Below are 22,847 nucleotides of genomic sequence, written 5' to 3' on the forward strand. Positions count from 1 at the left end.
ACTCCACCCAAATATATAGGCTCCCCCACCAGGCCAAGGGATCCAAGAAAACCCCTGTCCATTGGCTGGGATACCCCATATACGCATAATCTGACCTTGCATTGCCCTTCTCATATCTAATGCCATCATGAACCCGGCCACCTAGCGGCAAAAGAGAAATGCAGCAATTACAGACTTAGAGTGAAATCAATTTATCCTGAGCAATTAGCCAAGACAGCTATACCTAACAGGTAAATTTAGGAGCAACCCTGCCTAAACACCAGGGTGCTACATCCTAACTATTAAATTATAGGGTCCAAGAAAATTGAAACACCACTCAGGTTGTGGATGAGCAAATCCTTGCAGGTGCCAGCCCCGGCTCACTACCGATAGTAATCAATGAAGAAAAAGAGGAATGGCCGCACACCACAGAGGGACGAGTTCTGTAGAAAATACTCTTTGTCACCATGCCAGAGGAAAATACAGGAGCATATGTTGACACGTTTCACACAGGTAACTCGTGCTTGTTCACTTGTGTATTTTTGCATTTTGTATTTTGCCTCTGGCATGGCGACAATAGAGTATATTTGTAAATTCGGAAACTTGAAAATTTGCACCTTTTGCCAACTCTTGGCAAAAGGTGCTCGAAAGCTGTAGCTGCAAATTCAGAGAGCGGAGTGCATCAGAGGAAAGAAAAAAACGTCCCCCTCACCCGATCACACCGCCTCTTACCAACAGGTATGGACCCTCATATAGGAAGGTCAAAAGCACAGTTGCAATATACTCCTAAATGAACGAGTGTCAGGTGGGAATGATTCGACGCACTCCTCTTAAAAGGCACACTGTTAATCTCTCGATAAGCTTCTCTAGGAACTCTATTTACTTGATCCAACCCATCTTTTATATTTTACCAAAAATTGGGTATTATGTTGTGATTGCGTGCAATAAAATTCATTATAGTGTATATATTTCCTGAAAATAAAGTTTTTATAAACAATTGTGCAACATTATAAATTGCAACTGTCACCATTTTATCCTACAGAGCCTCTGCTTTCAGGAAATACAGTATCTCACAAAAATGAGTACACCCCTCACATGTTTGTAAATATTTTATTATATCTTTTCATGTGACAACACTGAAGAAATGACACTTTGCTACAATGTAAAGTAGTGAGTGTACAGCTTGTATAACAGTGTAAATTTGCTGTCCCCTCAAAATAACTCAACACACAGCCATTAATGTCTAAACCACTGGCAACAAAAGTGAGTACACCCCTAAGTGAAAATGTCCATTTTCCCTCCCCGGTGTCATGTGACTCGTTAGTGTTACAAGGTCTCAGGTGTGAATGGGGAGCAGGTGTGTTAAACTTGGTGTTATCGCTCTCACTCTCTCATACTGGTCACTTGAAGTTTAACATGACACCTCATGGCAAAGAACTCTTTGAGGGTCTGAAAAAAAGAATTGTTGCTCTACATAAAGATGCCTAGGCTATAAGAAGATTGCCAAGACCCTGAAACTGAGCTGCAGCACGGTGGCCAAGACCATACAGTGGTTTAACAGGACAGGTTCCACTCAGAACAGGCCTTGCCATAGTCGACCATAGAAGTTGAGGTCACGTGCTTAGCATCATATCCAGAGGTTGTCTTTGGGAAATCGACATATGAGTGCTGCCAGCATTGTTGCAGAGGTTGCATCAAATTGGTCTGCATGGCTGTCATCCCAGAAGAAAGCCTCTTCTAAAAATGATGCACAAGAGAGCCTGCAAATAGTTTGCTGAAGACGAGCAGACTAAGGACATGGATTACTGGAACCATGTCCTGTGGTCTGATGAGACCAAGATAAACTTATTTGGTTCAGATGGTGTCATGCATGTGTAGCGGCAACAAGGTGAGGAGTACAAAGACAAGTGAAGCATGGTGGTGGGAGTGTCACAGTCTGGGGCTGCATGAGTGCTGCCGGCATTGGGGAGCTACAGTTCATTGAGGGAACCATGAATGCCAACATGTACTGTGACATACTGAAGCAGAGCATGATCCCCTCTCTTCGGAGACTGGGCCGCAGGGCAGTATTCCAACATGATAACAACCCCAAACACACCTTCAAGATGACCACTGCCTTGCTAAAGAAGCTGAGGGTAAAGATGATGGACTGGCCAAGCATGTCTCCAGACCTAAACCCTATTGTGCATCTGCGGGGCATCCTCAAACGGAAGGTGGAGGAGCGCAAGGTCTCCAACAACCACCAGCTCCGTGATGTTGTCATGGAGGAGTGGAAGAGGACTCCAGGGGCAACCTGTGAAGCTCCGGGGAACTCCATGCCCAAGAGGGTTAAGGCAGTGCTGGAAAATAATGGTGGCCACACAAAATATTGACACTTTTGGACCCAATTTGGAAATTTTCACTTAGGGGTGTACTCACTTTTGTTGCCAGCGGTTTAGACATTAATGGCTGTGTGTTGAGTTATTTTGAGGGGACAGCAAATTTACACTGTTATACAAGCTGTACACTCACTACTTTACATTGTAGCAATATTTCTTCAGTGTTGTCACATGAAAAGATAGAATAAAATATTTACAAAAATGTGAGGGGTGTACTCACTTTTGTGAGATACTGTAATTGAGGTTTTAAGCAATTTTCTAGTAAAAAACTCAGAGTTTAACATGTGTGCAAAAAATGTAAAACTTTGCTCTGGACACAAAATGGTTAAATCATTCTGTTCCCCATGCCTGATTTTGTCACTCCACAGTGTTTACTTCTGATTCAACCCATTACACTGTACCTCCTGGCTCAGTTTCAAAGCTGATCCTTATTGTGCATGACCGCTCCATGTGCAAGTCACCCAGAACCAGCTAATCATCTGGACCGAATGCCAAAAGCCTTGCCTAAAGTCAGCCTCAGCCCCATACACATACCAGCACACTGCTGAGCACTCTGCATATCAGCCAGTGAGCTGTAAGTATGCAGCACATGTGATTTTTCACTCCAGGCGGCTTAAGTTCTTGACCCCCTCACTCTCCTTTCTTGTCCATTTTCTTGCAAAACTATTTTTCTTTTTGCATAAGTACATCTCCCCTGTGGTAGTGCCCAGAGCCCCATGTGCTTTTTTGCCTATCCCTTGGCTATTCGCCTTAAAACTTTGAAAGGTAATTTGAAAGATTCAGCTCCTATTGGACTTCAATGGGATTCAGATTTGGCATTTGAACTTCAGATAGGTTTAGCCAAACCTCAGTGAGGTGGTCAGTGGGATAAATGCTCCTTACATTGGTGATCAGTGGGAAGAATGCTCCTTACATTGGTGACCAGTGGGAAGAATGTTCCTTACATTGGTGATCAGTGGGAAAAATGTTCCTTACATTGGTGGTCAGTGGGAGGAATGCTCCTTACATTGGTGATCAGTGGGAAGAATGTCCCTTACGTTGGTGATCAGTGGGAAGAATGTCCCTTACGTTGGTGATCAGTGGGAAGAATGTCCCTTACGTTGGTGATCAGTGGGAAGAATGTCCCTTACGTTGGTGATCAGTGGGAAGAATGTCCCTTACATTGGTGATCAGTGGGATAAATGCTCCTTACATTTGTGGTCAGTGGGAAGAATGCTGCTTACATTGGTGATCAGTGGGAAGAATGTCCCTTACATTGGTGATCAGTGGGAAGAATGTCCCTTACATTGGTGATCAGTGGGAAAAATGTCCCTTACATTGGTGATCAGTGGGATAAATGCTCCTTACATTTGTGGTCAGTGGGAAGAATGCTGCTTACATTGGTGATCAGTGGGAAGAATGTCCCTTACATTGGTGATCAGTGGGAAGAATGTCCCTTACATTGGTGATCAGTGGGAAAAATGTCCCTTACATTGGTGATCAGTGGGATAAATGCTCCTTACATTTGTGGTCAGTGGGAAGAATGCTGCTTACATTGGTGATCAGTGGGAAGAATGTCCCTTACATTGGTGATCAGTGGGAAGAATGTCCCTTACATTGGTGATCAGTGGGAAGAATGTCCCTTACATTGGTGATCAGTGGGAAAAATGTCCCTTACATTGGTGATCAGTGGGAAAAATGTCCCTTACATTGGTGATCAGTGGGATAAATGCTCCTTACATTTGTGGTCAGTGGGAAGAATGCTGCTTACATTGGTGATCAGTGGGAAGAATGTCCCTTACATTGGTGATCAGTGGGAAGAATGTCCCTTACATTGGTGATCAGTGGGAAAAATGTCCCTTACATTGGTGATCAGTGGGATAAATGCTCCTTACATTTGTGGTCAGTGGGAAGAATGCTGCTTACATTGGTGATCAGTGGGAAGAATGTCCCTTACATTGGTGATCAGTGGGAAGAATGTTCCTTACATTGGTGATCAGTGGGAAGAATGTCCCTTACGTTGGTGATCAGTGGGTAGAATGCTCCTTATATTGGTGACCAGTGGGAAGAATGTCACTTACATTGGTGATCAGTGGGAAGAATGTTCCTTACATTGGTGATCAGTGGGAAGAATGTTCCTTACATTGGTGATCAGTGGGAAGAATGTGCTTTACATTGGTGATCAGTGGGAAGAATGTTCTTTACATTGGTGATCAGTGGGAAGAATGTTCTTTACATTGGTGATCAGTGCGATAAATGCTCCTTACATTGGTGATCAGTGGGAAGAATGTCCCTTACATTAGGGGTCAGTGGGAAGAATGTCCCTTTCATTGGTGATCAGTAGGAAGAACGTTCCTTACATTGGTGATCAGGGAGAAGAATGTCCCATCCATTGGTGGTCAGTGGGAAGAATGCTCCTTACATTGGTGGTCATTGGGAGGAATGCCTCTAAATACTATCCCTGCCAGACAAGGATCCTGTCCCTATGCTTGCCACTTGCATAAAGTGCGCCAAACCCGGGAGCCGAAGTCTTAAATAGATTCTGCCTGATCCAAGATGGCTGCTGGAGTGTCAATGACAGTCAGTGGAAAGACTGATCCTTGCAGTGGTGGTTAGTGGGAAGAAGGCCTCTTACATTGGTGGTCAGTGTGAAGAACACTCCCCTTACAGATAGCTAAAAAGTTCACTGGTGTTAGTGGTTACATATCTGAGAGGCAGAAGCTACTCATTGCTCAAGGAACCCCTAACAACTGCTGGAGAAACCACCGAGCATTACACAATGCATTTTTTTATACTGACACTATATGCCTGGTGCATATATGGTACACTGTATTAGGAATGAGAAGATATGATTTTTAAGATTTGTATTCTAAATTTTATATTTGACAGCATGAGCTACTCAACCCAATTATTATTAAATATATTTGACAACCCAACCCCCCTCCCCCTTTTTCTCTTTTTGTACCCTACTGTTTTTTTAAAGTGTCTATGTGCACACTATTGGTCTGATTAAGTCACAACTACTCATGAAATGTGTTATTTTGGCACTTCGGTTTTTACTGTAGCACCCTTCTAGGGAAGTGCTAGAATAAAGTATAGTTTTTGATCTTTCTGCTTACGAGGAAGACAGTCAGGTAAAACTTAGGGTGCTCTCTGCCTACCAGGGAGCAGGATCTATTGGTTAGGTCTGCTCATTGTTCTCTGGTGCAGCTCAGCTTGTTTGACTGTCCCTCACTGGTATAATAGGGAGGCATATTGGACAGTAGGGGACCTGACAAATGAGTGTACAGGCTTTGTTACAGTCCTGGCAATACTGTATTAAAGCCCCAGGCACATGTGCTCAGAGTTAGTTAGGCCGGGAAACAGAGTCCAGGAGGGAGGCGGCTGTCCTTTCCTCTGCAGAGGTGGTTGGGCGGCCCTGGGTGGTCGACTCAAGGGCCTAGAGAGAGCTGAACCCAGAGGTCCGGCAGAGCTGACTGGAAGGGAGACACCAGGAAGGATTGGATTCTGCCTACTGTGAGTACAGATCTGTGACTTTGGGGCCTGTCGAGTGAGGGCGTCCCCTTCAGCTAGAAGAGTCAGTGGATGGGTGACCATCGCCCCCAGCTACATCACCAACCTCATCTGCAGATATCGCCCAAATCGTCCCCTCCGCTCCTCCCAGGACCTCCTGCTCTCTAGCTCCCTTGTTACCTCCTCTTATGCTCGTCTTCAGGACTTCTCCAGAGCCTCTCCCATCCCCTGGAACTCCCTGCCCCGGTATATCCGATCAGCCCCTAACCTGTTCACCTTTGGGAGATCCCTGAAAACTCACTTATTCAGGGAATCCTATCCCACACCCACCTAACAACCCCATCAAATCATTCCCCGCAACTATTACCTTTTGTACCACCACCCCCTCCCTTTAGAATGTAAGCTCCACGAGCAGGGCCCTTCTGTCCCTTCTGTATTGAACTGTACTGTAATTGTGCTGTCCCCCCCTCTACATTGTAAAGCGCTGCGTAAACTGTTGGCGCTATATAAATCGTTAGTAATAATAATAATAATAATGGGTGTGAGTAAAGGGGAGGCTAGGGAGTGTCCTGAAGATAATGTAGTGCATCAAGTCTGCTGATAATGAGAGCAAGAAGACTTAACCCTTCCATACGAGTGGCTGTATCGTTAAAGCAGTGTGACCGCTTCCACAAATAATCCGGTGAGGGCAAGTGAGAGTTGTCCGTATCCATTGTGAATAGTTCACTGTGAATCAGATTACTCCCTTCTCCCATCCAAGTTCCAAAATAAAATACAAAAAACTCAAAAACCCAAATACCCCGGACTGGTCATTGAGTAACGAGCAAGCGGGTGTAAGGGTGGGACAAGTGGAAACCCCCTATCAACCAGCTGCTGGTAACCAGAGAGAGGCCTAAGAAGTCAACACTCAGCAAGCCCTACGGGGACAGTGCTACATTAGCAAGGAATCCACATCTGCTTTGACCCGATTCTTATCTACTGGGTGCATTTGCTCCACCATTGTTTTTTCTTTTTAGGATATCCTTCCTCTCACCATTTTTACCATTTTGAAGCTCCATGAGAATCACCCCATTTGGGCTGCTCTGGAGCATCGAGAGCGACCTGCAAAGACTTGCATGGAGACAGAAGTGTTCTCCACAAGCGATTTACCCTAGGTTGCACACACCACAGTGACCCACAGAAGATTGGTGTGCTGCTCAGGCTCATGTAGTAATTAGGAGAGCCATGTGGATGTTGTAAAAGTTCACTGCTGCAGGAGTGCTGGCGAGTGAATGGAGCTCATCCCAGTTCCTGTAAGCACTAGAGAGATGAAGGAAAGAGTCCCCGGTGTCGCACTTCCATGCGTGTTGTGTGATGGTGGAAGAGACAACTTTAGCCTTGGCTCCCGCCAGTTCACGCCCCCAACGCATTTCATTCCACCCCCAGAGCTCAGTCATGGGGATAGAGAACCCATACGCATGGGGTAGTATAAGAGTATCCTCAGTCGTCACTCACAAGAGCTGGCAAGTGTGTAAAGTTAATCGTCGTGGGCTGTTATGTGGTGATAAAGAAGTGAGAAGGGGGGGGGGGTGAAGGGAAAAAAGAACAGGAAAGAGAAAGAATGTGCTTGGAGTAGAAAGGTGAAATGGAGATCTATATGAAACTGGGAAATGTAAGTGTATAATAATAGAAGATAGTGCTGCGTGTACAAAGAAATAAGATATATGAATTAAAGTGAAAACAAGAATGAGAATAAAAATAAAAGTGAAAATAAAAATAAGTATCAAATGTGAAAAGAACAATAAAAATAAAAATATTATATAACATTTTTTTTAAATGAAAAAAAAGCTGCAAATATGAAGCGAGACTGTGGAAGGAGTGGTGATATGTGAAGAAAAAGGTACGGTAAAAGATAAAGAATAAAGAAACATGAAAAGTGAAATATGAAAAGTAAAAATAATAAAAGATGTATGTGGGTACAATGTGGTGAATGTGTAAGAGTGTGCCAAATGATGAAAAAATAATAAATCGTGCAAAATAAAATGTGGGATAGAGAAAATAGGTAAACGTGTGTTAGTAGGAAAATGTGCGGGGAGGGAAGGAATAAAATTGTAAGATGGAACAGTGACACAATAATGCAGGGTGGAATAAGATGGCCCAGCTCTTTATGGTGAAGAAAATATGTCAAAAAATATAAAAAAAGAACATTCTCTCATAGAACCAAAAATATAGTATCTTATACTCCCTATTAAGCTAATTAAAAACCATAAAAACTTTTATTTCAATGTTCTTATCTAAAATTATTATGTTTTTAAGGAGTTATTTTCTGGGTATAGGCCCAATCTGATCGCTCCTAAGTTCCCAGGGATCCCATCAGATAAGGGCGGGGTTGACACCTTGCTGTCCACAAGGGTACTTTTGTTTTTTGTTAATGTATGTGTTTTTTGTTTGTATGGTTAATGCTTGGTCATGTCTCTTCCTACAATAGGCTCTCTGGATCTATGCAGCTCTTGTTACAGGCTATTAACGTTCATATGCGTCTCTTTGATAGCATGATGGAACCATCTGATGGCCACACGTGACATGTCCACTTTTAATATCTTATCCTGGAATGTCCGGGGGCTCAATTCCAAATTTAAAAGAGCAGTACTATTTAAGCATCTCAAATTACACTCCCCCAACATGATACTGCTTCAGGAGACGCACCTTATGGGCAGCAAACTATTGGCACTAAAGAAGCCGTGGATCCAGAGAGCCTTTTATGCCTCCTATTCCACCTATGCCAGGGGGGTCTCGGTGCTGTCAGCAAATCCTTTTCATGCGTAGAGGAACAGATTTACACCGACCCCCAGGGCAAATACATGATAGTGGTTTTCACAGTTTGGGGCACGAGATATATTGTTGTAAATATATACATCCCTCCTCCCTTCTCAACATCCACCTTATACACTATCCTGGAACGGGTTACCCCATACTGCCCCACCAGGTTGTTACTTATGGGCGATTTTAACGCCATCCTAGCTCCAGACTTAGACAGACCATTCCCCCCCAAACAATGCTCCTCAGACTTATCTACTTGAGCACAAGCAATGGGAGTGACTGAGGTCTGGGAGGTGGAAACACCTCTCGACTAGGGCCTACTCCTGCTTTTCCTACAAAACGTCCTCACGCATTGACTTGGCTTTTGCTAATCCGGCTATGATGTCAGACATGCTAGACGCCACTTACCTACCCAGTGGGCTGTTGGACCACTGCCCCCTCCTTCTTAACATCCACTCCCCGCCTCCCGAACCTCCACCCTTTGGCACCTGGGAACCCATTGGCTCTCCCACGCCGACTTGACCAACATTATCCCGCCTCGCCTTATCGAATACTGGGAACTTAATGCAGGGTCCTCCTTCCCAGAGGTCACTTGGGATGCCTTCAAGGCCTTCACTAGGGGTCAATACATCTCCTCAATAGCTGGGATCCATAGAGAACAAGCCGCTACCACAACTGAGCTACAGAACAATGTAGATAACCAGATTGAGGCCTACATGACTGATCCCACTGGCTCTGGCTTTGATATCCTTAACGCAGCAAAACGGGAACTACACCTCCATCTAACAGAACTAGATCTCTACCATAACAAGCAAAGATTTTTTGAACAGGGGGACCAAAACGGTCCCCTCTTGACAATGTTAGCACAACATAACCTGCCCCTCATGGTGATACCCAGCATAGTGTCTCCTTCGGGCGAATCGGTCTCTTCTCTCCCGGACATATTAGACGTATTTCGGCAATACTATAGCTCTGCCCTGAATGGACCCCCTGGCACTCGGCTGGCTTTCGGATGCCGAGAGAGAAAATTTGGTGAGACCCATTACCCCGGAGGAGGTTTTAAAGGCCATCGGATCCTTTCCCACCAGAAACTCCCCAGGCCCAGATGGTCTCCCTATAGAGTCCTACAAAACCCATGGGGACCTGCTTGCCCCCAAACTGGCCCAGCACTATTCTCACTGTCTGATGGAGGGCGTCCTTCCCACCTTCACGAGTCATGCACATATAATACTAATCCATAAAGCCCCTAAGGACCCCACATCCTGCGCCTCATATAGGCCTATCGCCCTACTTAACACAGACTTCAAAATTTTAACCAAATTGCTTACTATGAGACTACAACCCCTACTGCCGTCTGTGATAGAGACTGACCAAAGTGGTTTTATGGATAACAGAGCCACTGATGTCAACCTACAATGCTTATTTACCAACATACATGCACAACACCTCAATAAGGGTTCCCGGGTGGTGGCCTCCTTAGACATGGAAAAGGCCTTTGACACTGTGGAATGGCCTTTTCTGTGGGAGGTCCTCTGTAGAATGGGGTTCCCCTTGTTATTTATTACGTGGTTACAGACACTTTACAAGCACCCCATGTCAGCTATCAAGTTGGGGGGGTACGTCACAGCCCTTCCCTCTGTCCAGAGGCACGTGACAGGGCTGACCTCCCTCTCAGGGCCTTTTCACCATCGCGGCGGAACTGCTGGCGGAGGCCCTACGCACCTCCCTGCACATCAAGGGCCTTTGCTGGTTGGAGGAGAGGGTCGCCATGTATGCGGACGACCTCCTTTTCCTCAACGATGCAGACTCCTCACTCTAAGGGGCACTGCAGATTCTGAACTCATTCTTCACTGTCACAGGTCTCAAGGTTAACTGGTCAAAGTCTCTTTTGTTCCCTATAGACCCTGCAGCTCGTACCCCCACCCCCTCCGATATACCCCTACAATGGGTTGAGAGCTTGAAGTACCTTGGGGTGGTAGTCTCAAGGCAGGCTTCAGATTTCTTGCCCCTGAAGCCATCCCCAGTGGTTCAAGAGACACGGCTGAGACTGAAGGCATGGGAGTCACTACCCTTATTGCTAGGTCGGATAAATCTGATAAAAATGAAAATCCTACCCAAATTTACCTACCTACTTCGCTAATCTCCGCAATGGATTCTCAAAACCTTTTTTTACCCGGCTAAATAGCCTCTTCACCTCCTTTATCTGGGGAGCAAAGTCCCCCAGATACGGATGGTCAACACTTACACGCCCGTCCTCACAGGGAGGACTGGCGTGCCCTGACCAATATAAAGATTTCCTGGCCACCCAGCTAGTTACAGCGGCTTGGTGGCTCACACCCGATACGACAAACCCCGCCACCTTTGTTGAGGTGGCGGTGGTGAAATCGTTAGAAGCACTGAAATTTTTACTTTTCCGTGACCCAAAGGCCCCATACCCGCTGACCTCCTCTATGCGCATCACTCTGCGTGCATGGGGGGCGGGACTTAAAATTGAAAGATACCCTAAAAATGCATTTTCTCCAGCTGCCCCCTTGTGGTTGAACCCCACCCTGGAGCATATTTACAAATTACCCGAACCCCACGCTTGGACTAAATTCAACATTAAAACCATGAACCAAGTAATCTCCAATCAATCTCTGGCCCCACTCCCCAAATTGATCTCCGATTTCAACATCCTGCAGAGCAATTTTTTTTAGATATCTACAACTCTCCCATGCCTTCAGTCTTCAATTCTCCAGTTCTCCCCTCCAGATCGTCCAGTCCACATTAGAGGACCTCCTCAGGTCTGGATTTATGCAAATAAGCCCACCTCGCAACTTTACTCTCATTTGATAATGACCTCCCTCCCTACTCTGGAAAAACTCAGAAACAAATGGCTACATGACATTCCCGACTTTGACAATGACGATTGGGATGACATATGGGACTTCCCTTTCAGATCCCTGGTCTCCCTGAGAGATTGACTAATACAGTTCAAGATGGTCCATCGCGCATATTTTACCCCGCACAGATTGCACAAAATGAACCCCGCCTCCCCCCCAGGATGCTGGCATTGTGGAACAATACCTGGTGACTTTACTCATTTTTTGGACCTGCCCAGCCATTGTTGAATATTGGAAGGAGATAGTAAAGGTCATAACGCAGGTCACCACCATATTGCTCCAACACTCCATAGCAATATGTATATTGGGCCTGATAGAACAAATAACCCCTGGTCGGGCAACTTCTCTTTTATGCCCGCAAAGCCATAGCCCTCAGCTGGCATAAACCTACTCCTCCTATCTCCCTGTGGAAACAATTGGTCAACAACAGCCTGCCTCTTTACAAAGATTGTTATGTTGCCCACAAAAATATGACAAGGTTTGGTCCAAATGGCTGGCGGATTCCTCCACAGCCTCAGACTCACACCCCACTTAACCTATTATCTTCTGCTAATTAATAGGAATCTGCAATTGTGAATGTAACATATATTTATGAGATGCGCGTTTTAGCTCCACGCTGTCCTCCTACCCATGGAGCCAGCCTGCTGCGACCACCGTGATGCCTTAAGTTCCCTGCCGTGTTTCATGTAACTGTTTGCCTTATATCATAATTCTGTACGTACCAAAGTTAACACTCGTCATGACCAGTGTATGTTGTTTTTCTGTTAAATGTTTTAAAACTCAATAAACAGATTTGCAAAAAAAAAAAAAAAAATATATTATGTTTTATGAATAGTACTTCCATAGGTACTGTATTTATCGGCATATAACACGCGCCGGCGTATAACACGCACCCCAATTTAGGAGGGAATTTTAAGGAAAAAAAACTTTTAGGAGGGAAGTTGAAGGGAAAAAAAACTTACATTTAAATGCCCATCAGTGCAGCCTTGTCAGTGCAGCCTTGTCAGTGCAGCCTTCCCCAGTGCAGCCATGTCAGTGCAGCCTTCCCCAGTGCAGCCATGTCAGTGCAGCCTTCCCCAGTGCAGCCATGTCAGTGCAGCCTTCCCCAGTGCAGCCATGTCAGTGCAGCCTTTCCCAGTGCAGCCATGTCAGTGCAGCCTTGTCAGTGCAGCCTTGTCAGTGCAGCCTTGTCAGTGCAGCCTTGTCAGTGCAGACTTCCCCAGTGCAGCCTTGTCAGTGCAGACTTCCCCAGTGCAGCCTTGCCCCAGTGCAGCCTTGCCATTGTGGGCTTCAAAATCGCCGACCGCGATTTGAAAATGGCGCCGCCGGCGCCAAAATACACAGAGCCGGTCCTCGGCTCTTTCCGGCGGCTCTCGTTCACTTTCGGCTCCACTCGTAGTCCCGAGCGGAGCTATCCGAACCTAGCCGAGTAGGTTCGGATAGCTCCGCTCGGGACTACGAGTGGAGCCGAAAGTGAACGAGAGCCGCCGGAAAGAGCCGTGGACCGGCTCTGTGTATTTCGGCGCCGGCGGCGCCATTTTCAAATCACAGTCGGCGATTTTGAAAATGTGACAGGTCGGGATCGCAGGGGATCGGCGTATAACACGCACCTGCGATTTTCCCCTGGTTTTAAGGGGAAAAAAGTGCGTGTTATACGCCGATAAATACGGTAATCAGCACAAATGACTGGACAGTTCTTTAGAAGTGACTTGTTTCAAGCTGACCTTGAGCTGTTCAAATCCCTATAATCCAGCCTTTCCCAACCTTTTTAGCATGGGGGGGACTCTTGAACTAAATTTCCAGGCTCAGGGAATAACCATTAATTTCTATATCGAAAATTCACAGCACATTAGTGTGATGGACACTTAGAAGAATTTTCCTTTTTTTACATTTGTATTCAATGAAAAGTTCTCCCCCTAGATAGCTAAAAAGATCATTGCTGATATTGGTTACTCAACTGTTCTGACAATCTTACCATAGCCTTCGCTGGGGATGTGTAGTGTGGGGATAAATGGGCGAGCACTAAACTCCTCAGCGTGGTTCAGCAGGGCATCTTTTACCACCTCATAACCGCAGAGGACCACCACTGGCTCCGTCAACTTCCAGATAGTGAACATTGAGCCATATTTTTGGCTAAGCTGTCAAAGGTAAGAGAAAAGTGGAAAGTTAAAGTTCACTGACAGGAATTTTTCTGCTGTTGTGAGTGAAGGAACCTGAAAAAAACTGAGGGACAAAAATTATCTTCACGGTTTCCTTAGACAACCTAAAATTTTGCATCTTGTAAGTAGAGATAAGTAGATTTATGAGAAATTCAATCAGTTATAGTTCTGCCAAGAACCTTAGAAAAAAAAACTCAAGAACCTTTGAAGTTAAAATTTTCCATGTATGTAAGTCAATGGGGATTCAAATCAGGTTTCAAAAAGTGTGTATTACAGAGCAAACAAAGGATTGTACAGGATGGTTTTGGGAAGCTCCTGGAAGCCCTGCCTAATGATGGGACCAACGGGCTACATGAGTTACTTCCTTTAAAAATTCTAAAAGGGATACTAAAACAAATTGGTGGGACCTGGTGGCACTGGCAGTCAAGCGAAGGTGGCTCAGGCAACAATAGAAGTAGCTACCAGAAGCCTTTTGGGAATGTGTACAGGTGAAATTAACAACAAAAGTTGAGTTTGGATTTAAATGTGAAATGTGCTCCAAATCTATCACCACCTAAAATTCAGGATCAACTCTGCTTGTAAGGTGTCATATCAGCATGATGTAAAGAATTTGTAAAGTTCAGAATTTTATGTCAAAATACAAATATCCTCACATAGGTGAGCTTTAAATAACTTTGTGAACATCATTTTATAAAGGCCAGAATACATATTCATCACAATGTTCCCAGCAGTCTCACATCTTCATAAATAAGATCTGATTTTTTTTGCCCATTTTCACTACATTTTGAAATTGCAAGAATCACCCATACCCGTGCCGTCCCTTCAGAGCTCTGTGCTGCGGCTGTGACTCCTGCGTGCATGTGTGGTTGTGACGCCATCGTGGCCCAGCCAGTCAGATGGGCGGAGTACGCCAACCCGGAATTAAGACTGGGTGATGATGGAAGCCCTGTCAGGTGACAGCGCGCTACTGGAGGGCTTCATTCTAAGGTAAGCATTTCATAGTGTGCTAGTATGCAATTCATACCAGCACATTATGCCATTGTCTTGCAGGGTTTTTTTTTTTTTTTATGGTTGCGGTTTACTACTGCTTTAAAGCCCATCTCTCACAACTATTTTCTCTTTAAATTCCTGAAGCACCATATGATTTTTACCGATTGGTAAATGGAAAAACATTAAAAAGGAGAAGTAGGGCCAAAGCTCTTTTGGCCCTACCTTTCCTGTGGGTCACAGGAGTGCACTTCATTCTGCACTCCTGTGAGCCATTTTCAGCCGACAGTGGGCTAAAGCCTGCTGTTCGCTGACATCACCCATTCGGTCCAGGCTCTGGATCGTTGCCAACTTTAACGTTGGGATACACACAGATGCCCACCGGCAGCTGGCTCAACCTCCCAGTGAGAGACTGAGACAGCCATTCCTGCCCCCTGCACAACCTGGTGCTCCAGTGAGTGCTGGAGGGGCAGATCAAAGAGCCGGTGACTGACAGTCACCGCTCACTGAAGACCAAGAACTGAGTGATTAGCAGTCTGATCACTCAGCTCTTTGACTTAGAGGCCAATGCTGCATCCACCAAGGTATAATAGTTTTTTTTTTTAATTCCCATACTCTTAAAATATACTGCTCTCCAATTCCAGTGTTCTGAGGTGGCAAAACTAAAGAAATGGCCACACCCTTCGTGCTGGCAGAGCTGAGCAATGGCCACACCCTTCGTGCTGGCAGAGCTGAGCAATGGCCACACCCTTCGTGCTGGCAGAGCTGAGCAATGGCCACACCCTTCGTGCTGGCAGAGCTGAGCAATGGCCACACCCTTCGTGCTGGCAGAGCTGAGCAATGGCCACACCCTTCGTGCTGGCAGAGCTGAGCAATGGCCACACCCTTCGTGCTGGCAGAGCTGAGCAATGGCCACACCCTTCGTGCTGGCAGAGCTGAGCAATGGCCACACCCTTCGTGCTGGCAGAGCTGAGCAATGGCCACACCCTTCGTGCTGGCAGAGCTGAGCAATGGCCACACCCTTCGTGCTGGCAGAGCTGAGCAATGGCCACACCCTTCGTGCTGGCAGAGCTGAGCAATGGCCACACCCTTCGTGCTGGCAGAGCTGAGCAATGGCCACACCCTTCGTGCTGGCAGAGCTGAGCAATGGCCACACCCTTCGTGCTGGCAGAGCTGAGCAATGGCCACACCCTTCGTGCTGGCAGAGCTGAGCAATGGCCACACCCTTCGTGCTGGCAGAGCTGAGCAATGGCCACACCCTTCGTGCTGGCAGAGCTGAGCAATGGCCACACCCTTCGTGCTGGCAGAGCTGAGCAATGGCCACACCCTTCGTGCTGGCAGAGCTGAGCAATGGCCACACCCTTCGTGCTGGCAGAGCTGAGCAATGGCCACACCCTTCGTGCTGGCAGAGCTGAGCAATGGCCACACCCTTCGTCACAACTGCCCTCATATAGAAAAGTGCTAATCTAGAGATGGGGCATGTCTGACCAGGTCTGTAAAAATGGTGATCATTACTACAATTTGCATATCTAGTTCTCTGACTTCAGCTGGGATTTACCTCCCCTATTTCTCCCCTATTTCTCAAACTCCAGGATACATATGCTGTACTGAGAGATAGGCACTGAATGAGAGGAACAGTAAAACAAAATTACTTTGTAGCTCTACACAGGAAGTAGAGCTTGTAGAGGTACTGTATATAAGTAAATATGGCTATCCCCATGTACATTGAGTGGTGTAACAGAAGGTCCCAGATATTACAGCCCTTAAATTGTAAGAACCAGGCGAGACTAGCCCAGTTACAAAACTGCAACATGGAACGGTTTATTGAAACACAGGTACATAGAGATATTCAAACTTCTCCTCAGTAGACTGTCCAATCTGAAAGGAGAGCTGTTGGAGGAATTCGCCCCCTCCCCTCTCACAGCTAATCTACATACACAGCCCATAATATCCAAGGCAGACAGACACAATAGAACAATCGAATACTGCCACACCCCAAACGACCCAATACAGAGCACACCATAGTATGAGACAATGGGGGTTATTTACGAAAGGTAAATCCACTTTGCACTGCAAGTGCACTTGGAAGTGTAGTCACTCTAAATCTAAGGGGTAGATCTGAAATGAGTGGAAACTCTGCTGATTTTATCATCCAGTCATGTGCAAGCTAAAATGCTGTTTTGTATTTTCCTTGCATATCCTCCTCGGATCTACAGTGACTTTCAGTGCAAAGTAAATTTGCCTTTAGTAAATAAACTCTCTCTCTCTCTCTCTCTCTCTCTCTCTCGTGAGTCCAGATCAGACTGGGGTTCTTGGTCACCCTGTACCCCTATTAGAGACACAGGGTGACTTGGACATAGGAGCTGCATGGACAGCTGAAACAAGGGTTTCTCAACCTCCTCAAGGGATTCTGCATTCCACGGGCCCTACACCCAAAGTGACTCCCGTCACAAGTGGAAGTACTGACTTCCTTTTATAGTTGGTTAATGAGGGTCAGTCAGGTGTCCAGGCTACAAAGTGGGAGTTTTGCACTGTCTATAGATAGTAATGACGAATTCCAGCAACTCAAAATGTTTTACATATTCTAGACATGTGCAATCTGTGACCCAAGCACAGCCATGAGCAGATTACAGAAGCTTAAAGTGGACCTGAACTCAAAAGGGGATCTTCTATATTATAAGGAATATCTAAAAATAGTATTGTGTTCTCTCTTAGGCCATTGTCGTTTCCAATTCCATCTGAGAACTCTTGAAGACCTCCAGGGGGAGAATGGCCAAAGATGCCATATTTCTATGAAATCTACAAGGAAGTTTTTTATCCTCAGTCTAATTAACCGCTTCCAGACCGCCTTCTGCACCTTTACTGCAAGGCATCCCAGCTGTGCGATGTACCTGTACGTCGCACCGTGCAGTAGCCTCTGTGGGCCGCGTGCACCGATTTACCAGCGGGGGAGACAATCAGTGGGTCTGGCAAACATCACGTTTCGCCAGACCCACTGATTGGCTTCCCCACTGGTCAATCAGCACGCACCCGCAATTGTTCCCCAGAGAAGCAAAACGGCGATCTGCCTATGTAAACAAGGCAGATCACAGTTCTGTCAGGGGAAAACATGGAGAACACAGATCTCTGCGTTTCCCCAGGCAGACCATTCCCCACACAGTTAGCAAGCATCCCCTAGGGACACAGTTAACCCTTTGTTCGCCCCTGATTTTAACCCCTTCCCTGCCAGTGTCATTTATCATTTGTCATCTTTCTTTAGCACTGATCACTGTATTAGTGTCACTGGTCTCCAAAAAGTGTCACTTAGTGTCAGATTTGTCCGCCGCAATGTCGCAGTTCTGCTGAAGATCGCTGATCGCCGGAATTACTAGTAAAGAATAAAAAAAATCCTAAATTAATCCCGTAGTTTGTGGACGCTATAACTTTTGCGCAAACCAATGAATATACACTAAGACCCCTTTCACACCACCTAGGGCGTCAGCAGCAAAGCGGCGCTATTTTTAGCGCCGCTTTACCGTCGTTTTAGTAGCACTATTTGGCTGCTAGCGTGCTGTTTTTTAGCCCCCCCCCCGCTAGCAGCCGAAGAGGGGTTAAATCCACCCGCAAAACGCCTCCGGAGCGGCGCTTTTCTAGCAGTATTGCAGCGTTGTCCCATTGATTTCAATAGGGAGCAGCGGTGGAGGAGTGGTGGAGGAGCAGTGAGTTCACCGCTCCAAAGAAGCTGCTGGCAGGACTTTTTCGGACGCCCTGCCAGCGCACCGCTCCAGTGTGAAAGCCCTCAGGCTTTCATACTGGAGTGCATGGAGCAGCTGTTTTAGGGCGTTTTGCAGGCGCTATTTTTAACGCTATAGTGCCTGAAAAACGCCCTCAGTGTGAAAGGGGTATTATTGGGATTATGTTCACCAAAGATATGTAGTAGAATACATATTGGCCTAAATTGATGAAGAAATTAGATTTTTTACATTTTTGTACAGGGTAGGTTGTATAGCAGAAAGTAAAAAAATATATATATATTTTTTTGTTTATAGCGCAAAAAACAAAACAAAAAAAAACGCAGAGGTGACTAAATACTACCAAAAAAAAGCTCCATTTGTGGGAAAAAAGAACATCAATTTTATTTTGATACAACGTTGCACAACCACGCAATTGTCAAAGTAATGCAGTGCCATATCGCAAAAAATGGCCTGGTCATGAAGGGGGTATAACTTTTTCCATGGCTGAAGTAGTTAAAGTGGTTAAAGAGGACAACCCCTCACACGCCTGGTTTTCACCTTCTAGTCTCTACTCCACACCACCAGACCACTTAAACTGCCTGCTCTCTTTTATAACTAGGGGAAAATGTCACCAATTGCAAGAAAGAACAGGAAATGGGTCAACTATAAATGTCTGAACTGGGCAGCACATCCCCACTTGACATTCCCGCCAAGAAAGTTGACATTTATTGCCCAGCATGCTCTGCCCAACAATCTACAGAGGTCACTTACCAAGGCGTAGTTTGTATCGGCCGTAAGCTGATTTATATACTTCGGGGTGCCCAAGAAAGGCAGCGGGGTGGGTCCAGGAGGCAGTGACCTGTACTGTCTGTGCTGTCTCCACCATGAGAGGACAAGGTGGAAAGTAATGAGGAAGGTGACCAACACAGCGAGGATTGCGGAGAATTCCATCTTCCTGAAAGAGATAGACAGATACGGACATGAACTAGGAGAGGGAATAACATTCTTCTCACCTTCCAGCCCACATTCATCTCTTCACATTGTCCAACTGTGATTGAGGGTCAGTTAAATTTAATAAATTCTTTGTGTCACATTATTCCTTCAGTGCCCAGGGTTGCCATCTGTACGGGATTCACCCGGACAGTCCAGGTTCTGAATTATCTGCCCAGTTTTCAGACTGCCTGAAACCCGGACAGACCATTTGGGCAGGGGGAGCTCCATTAGCATAATTGCCGCTGTGGAGACAATCACAGCAGCAGTGTCATTGCTTCTCAATAAATACACGCACTGTGTTGGTGTGTGTGTTTGGAATCTGAAGCTCCTTTCTGCCCCCTCCAGGCTCCTGCAGAGTCTGTTATCTCAGACCCCCCCCCCCCCAGGGTTGACAACCACGTTATTTTACTGACAAAACATGGAAAATTTACAGGTGGGGCACATTTTTTTACTGGCAACCCAAGAAATGACAGAATTCCTACTAATACAGTGACTATTTAACCGCTTCCCACCGGCCATCAAATGACGGCTGAGCGGCGTGGCTCTCATTCTGGGTGGACGTCATATGACGGCCCTCCAGGACAACCGCTCCCGTGCATGCTTCGGGGCGCACATCGCGGCGATCGGTGGTGCGGTGTGTCAGTCTAACACACCACTTCACCGATCTCAGTAAAGTGCCTCCCACGGAGGCTCTTTACCACATGATCAGCCGTGTCCAATCACAGCTGATCATGATGTAAACAGGAAGAGCCATTGATCGGCTTTTCCTCACTCGCGTCTGACAGACGCGAGTAGAGGAGAGCTGATCAGCTGCAATCCTGACAGGGTGGTCTGTGCTGATTGTTTATCAACGCAGCCCCACCTTGGATGCCCACCCAGGACCACCAGGATGCCGCCAGGACCACCAGGGATGCCACCACACTGGACCACCAGGTATGCCACCCTAGGCCACCAGGGAAATGCCAATCAGTGCTCAGACAACTGCCAATCATCATCCCCATCCCCAATGCCTGACAGTGCCAGTGCCATCAGTGATGCTTATCAATGCCATCTATCAGTGTCGCATATCAGTGCCCAGCAGTACCACCTATCAGTGCCACGTATCAGTGCCCAGCAGTACCACCTATCAGTGCCCATCAGTGCCGAATATCAGTGCCACAAATAGGTACCCATCAGTGCAGCCTTTCAGTGCCCATCAGTATCTCCTATCAATGCCCATTAGGGCTGCATATCAGTGCCACAAATCAGTGCCGCCTATCAGTGCCACCTCATTGGTGCCATCTCATCGGTGCCACCTTATCAGTGAAGGAGAAAACTTACTTATTTACAAAATTTTATAACAGAAACAAAAGAAAAACTTTTAGGTATTTTCTTTTTATTTGTTTAGCGAAAAATAAAAAACGCAGAGGTGATCAAACACCACCAAAAGAAAGCTCTATTTGTGGGAAAAAAACGATACAAATTCTGTTTGGGTACAGTGTAGCATGACCGCACAGTTGTCATTGAAACAGACACAGCGCTGAAAGCTGAAAATTGGCCTGGGCAGGAAGGGGGTGTAAGTACCTGGTATTGAAGTGGTTAGACAGTATAAACATGATATGGAAACGCTGACAGTACCTATAACAAAGTAATTAGCTTGATTTACACTTAAAAAGTCAACACAGCATTAAATTATCAGCCCCTGATATGTACTGGCAGTTGTAAGTGTCAGTAAATTTACTGGCGGTTGGCAACCCTGGACCCCCCCCCCTCTCCAATCACTGGTGCGGTGTTCTGCGAGAACGGGGAGGCGGAGCTGAGGAGATCACTGTGGCAGGGAAGGAAGCGAGCGGAGTTTTTATTTTTCTAAAGGAAAGTTTCCATGGGTTGAAAGGGTCAGGAGGATTTATTTTGCATCTATTGCATTGAAGGGTTAAGATAAGGAGAATCATGTGGGGGGGGGGGGGGGCGGGAGACTGCAGCCTGAACACAGCTGACAGCACACATATCTATCTATATGTAGCAATAACTCACGGTGGAGCTGCTGGTTTAAGCGGGCTTGTTACCTTCACTCTCCTTCCCTCTGTTTCACCGGCACCGGGTCTAGGGTTCCGTTGAGTTTACCTCTGGACGATACACGCACCAACACTTGAGTACGTTTTCAATGCTTTATTTAACAACTTGACAAAGGAAGTAGCAGGAAAGAGGCGGAAAGGAAACTGCAGAAGAAACTCAAATATCTTCTTGTAGGATTCTTGACAAATGTCCTGATAGGATTTGGAAATTACTATAGAATGCGCTCCCCTCGTGGGACACACTCCTCGCTCGCCTGGATAGGCCTCATTTGCCTAGCAGCCAGTACGTAGCACGAACAAAAGTCTCTGCCACAGACTTGTTAGGGGGGTAAACCTGTACGATCCTCTGCCACAGGATGTATTGGTTTTCTGCAATGAACGTCAGTCACAGTGCCTGAACCTTTAAGCCAACCCGGCTACACTATACTGTATAGTTACTTCAGGATACGTCCTCCAACCGAGTCACCAGGCCCCTCTCCAGACCAGCACGCTGCGTGATCCTTCCATGACGGGTCCTCCCCTGGGATTTTCTCGGTTGTCCAGCTTCTTCACTCGGGATAGACAGCTCAGGACCATTCCTCGGCTGCTGTGGTAGGCCCCAAACAAGCTTCTGGGCCCACCTCTGCACCGCAGCAACGTGGGCCTCCGGAACGGAGGACCACGAGATAGCTCTCTAACGCATACCTGTCGGCCAGGAGGGCCAGCAGGTGGCTGTAAAACGAACCCCAAAAAAATGGCGTTTGTCCCATATATACCCTCGCCCAGAATGCAACTCGGAGGACCACCTCCACCGAGTTGTCTCTGGAACAGAAGAGCATCCATACGCTTCGACACGTTGCCTTTCCAACACTAACCAGTGGTAACAGCAACACCCACTGGTCAGCATGGAAACACACGCAATGTCAGCCAAACTGGAACAGAGGAAAACCTAACCTTCTTAACGAACAAATTACTAAATTTACCTAACATATGGTAGATTGAAAATCTACCAGCGCTACATATACAAACATCCCCCATCCTCTGTCCAGATTATGTGAAGTTAATTTATGATCATTCACTTAACCCTGTGTATATGTGATGAGTCTACACTTCTGATTGTACGGACTCAGAGCCTGGATAACACGGGTTATATGAATGGTCATTTTTTTATTATAGACATTACTATCTGACCACTTCTCAGCCCCCAACTCCCCCCCCCAGCTTACATCACCCCCAGACCACTTCATACATCCAACTGACATACATCACTCCGAGCTGCTTCTTACCCCCCAGCTGGTGGACATCGTTCCATAGTCACCCCACAGACACTGCAAGAAACCCCTTCCCATTCTACCCCCATCATCCCCTCCGCACTCCCCTCCTGTACATGCTGCCCCCATCATACCCTCCGCACTCCTCTCCTGTACATACT

General features: G+C 46.4%; 1 protein-coding gene across 1 annotated transcript in view; it reads right to left on the reverse strand.

Moving 5' to 3' along the window:
- Window positions 1-22,847, reverse strand: part of LOC141145543 (cytochrome P450 2C20-like) — a 76,534-nt gene that overhangs the window by 38,268 nt on the left and 15,419 nt on the right. Inside the window, exons 2-3 of the mRNA XM_073632313.1 lie at window positions 19,161-19,344; window positions 13,506-13,668 (exon numbers count right to left, since the gene is read on the reverse strand). Coding sequence (XP_073488414.1) covers window positions 13,506-13,668; window positions 19,161-19,344 — 347 coding nt within the window. The remainder of the gene's footprint in view (window positions 1-13,505; window positions 13,669-19,160; window positions 19,345-22,847) is intronic.

The sequence above is a fragment of the Aquarana catesbeiana genome, linkage group LG05, assembly GCF_042186555.1.
Source record: "Aquarana catesbeiana isolate 2022-GZ linkage group LG05, ASM4218655v1, whole genome shotgun sequence".
In the NCBI taxonomy this organism is placed as follows: Eukaryota; Metazoa; Chordata; class Amphibia; order Anura; family Ranidae; genus Aquarana; species Aquarana catesbeiana.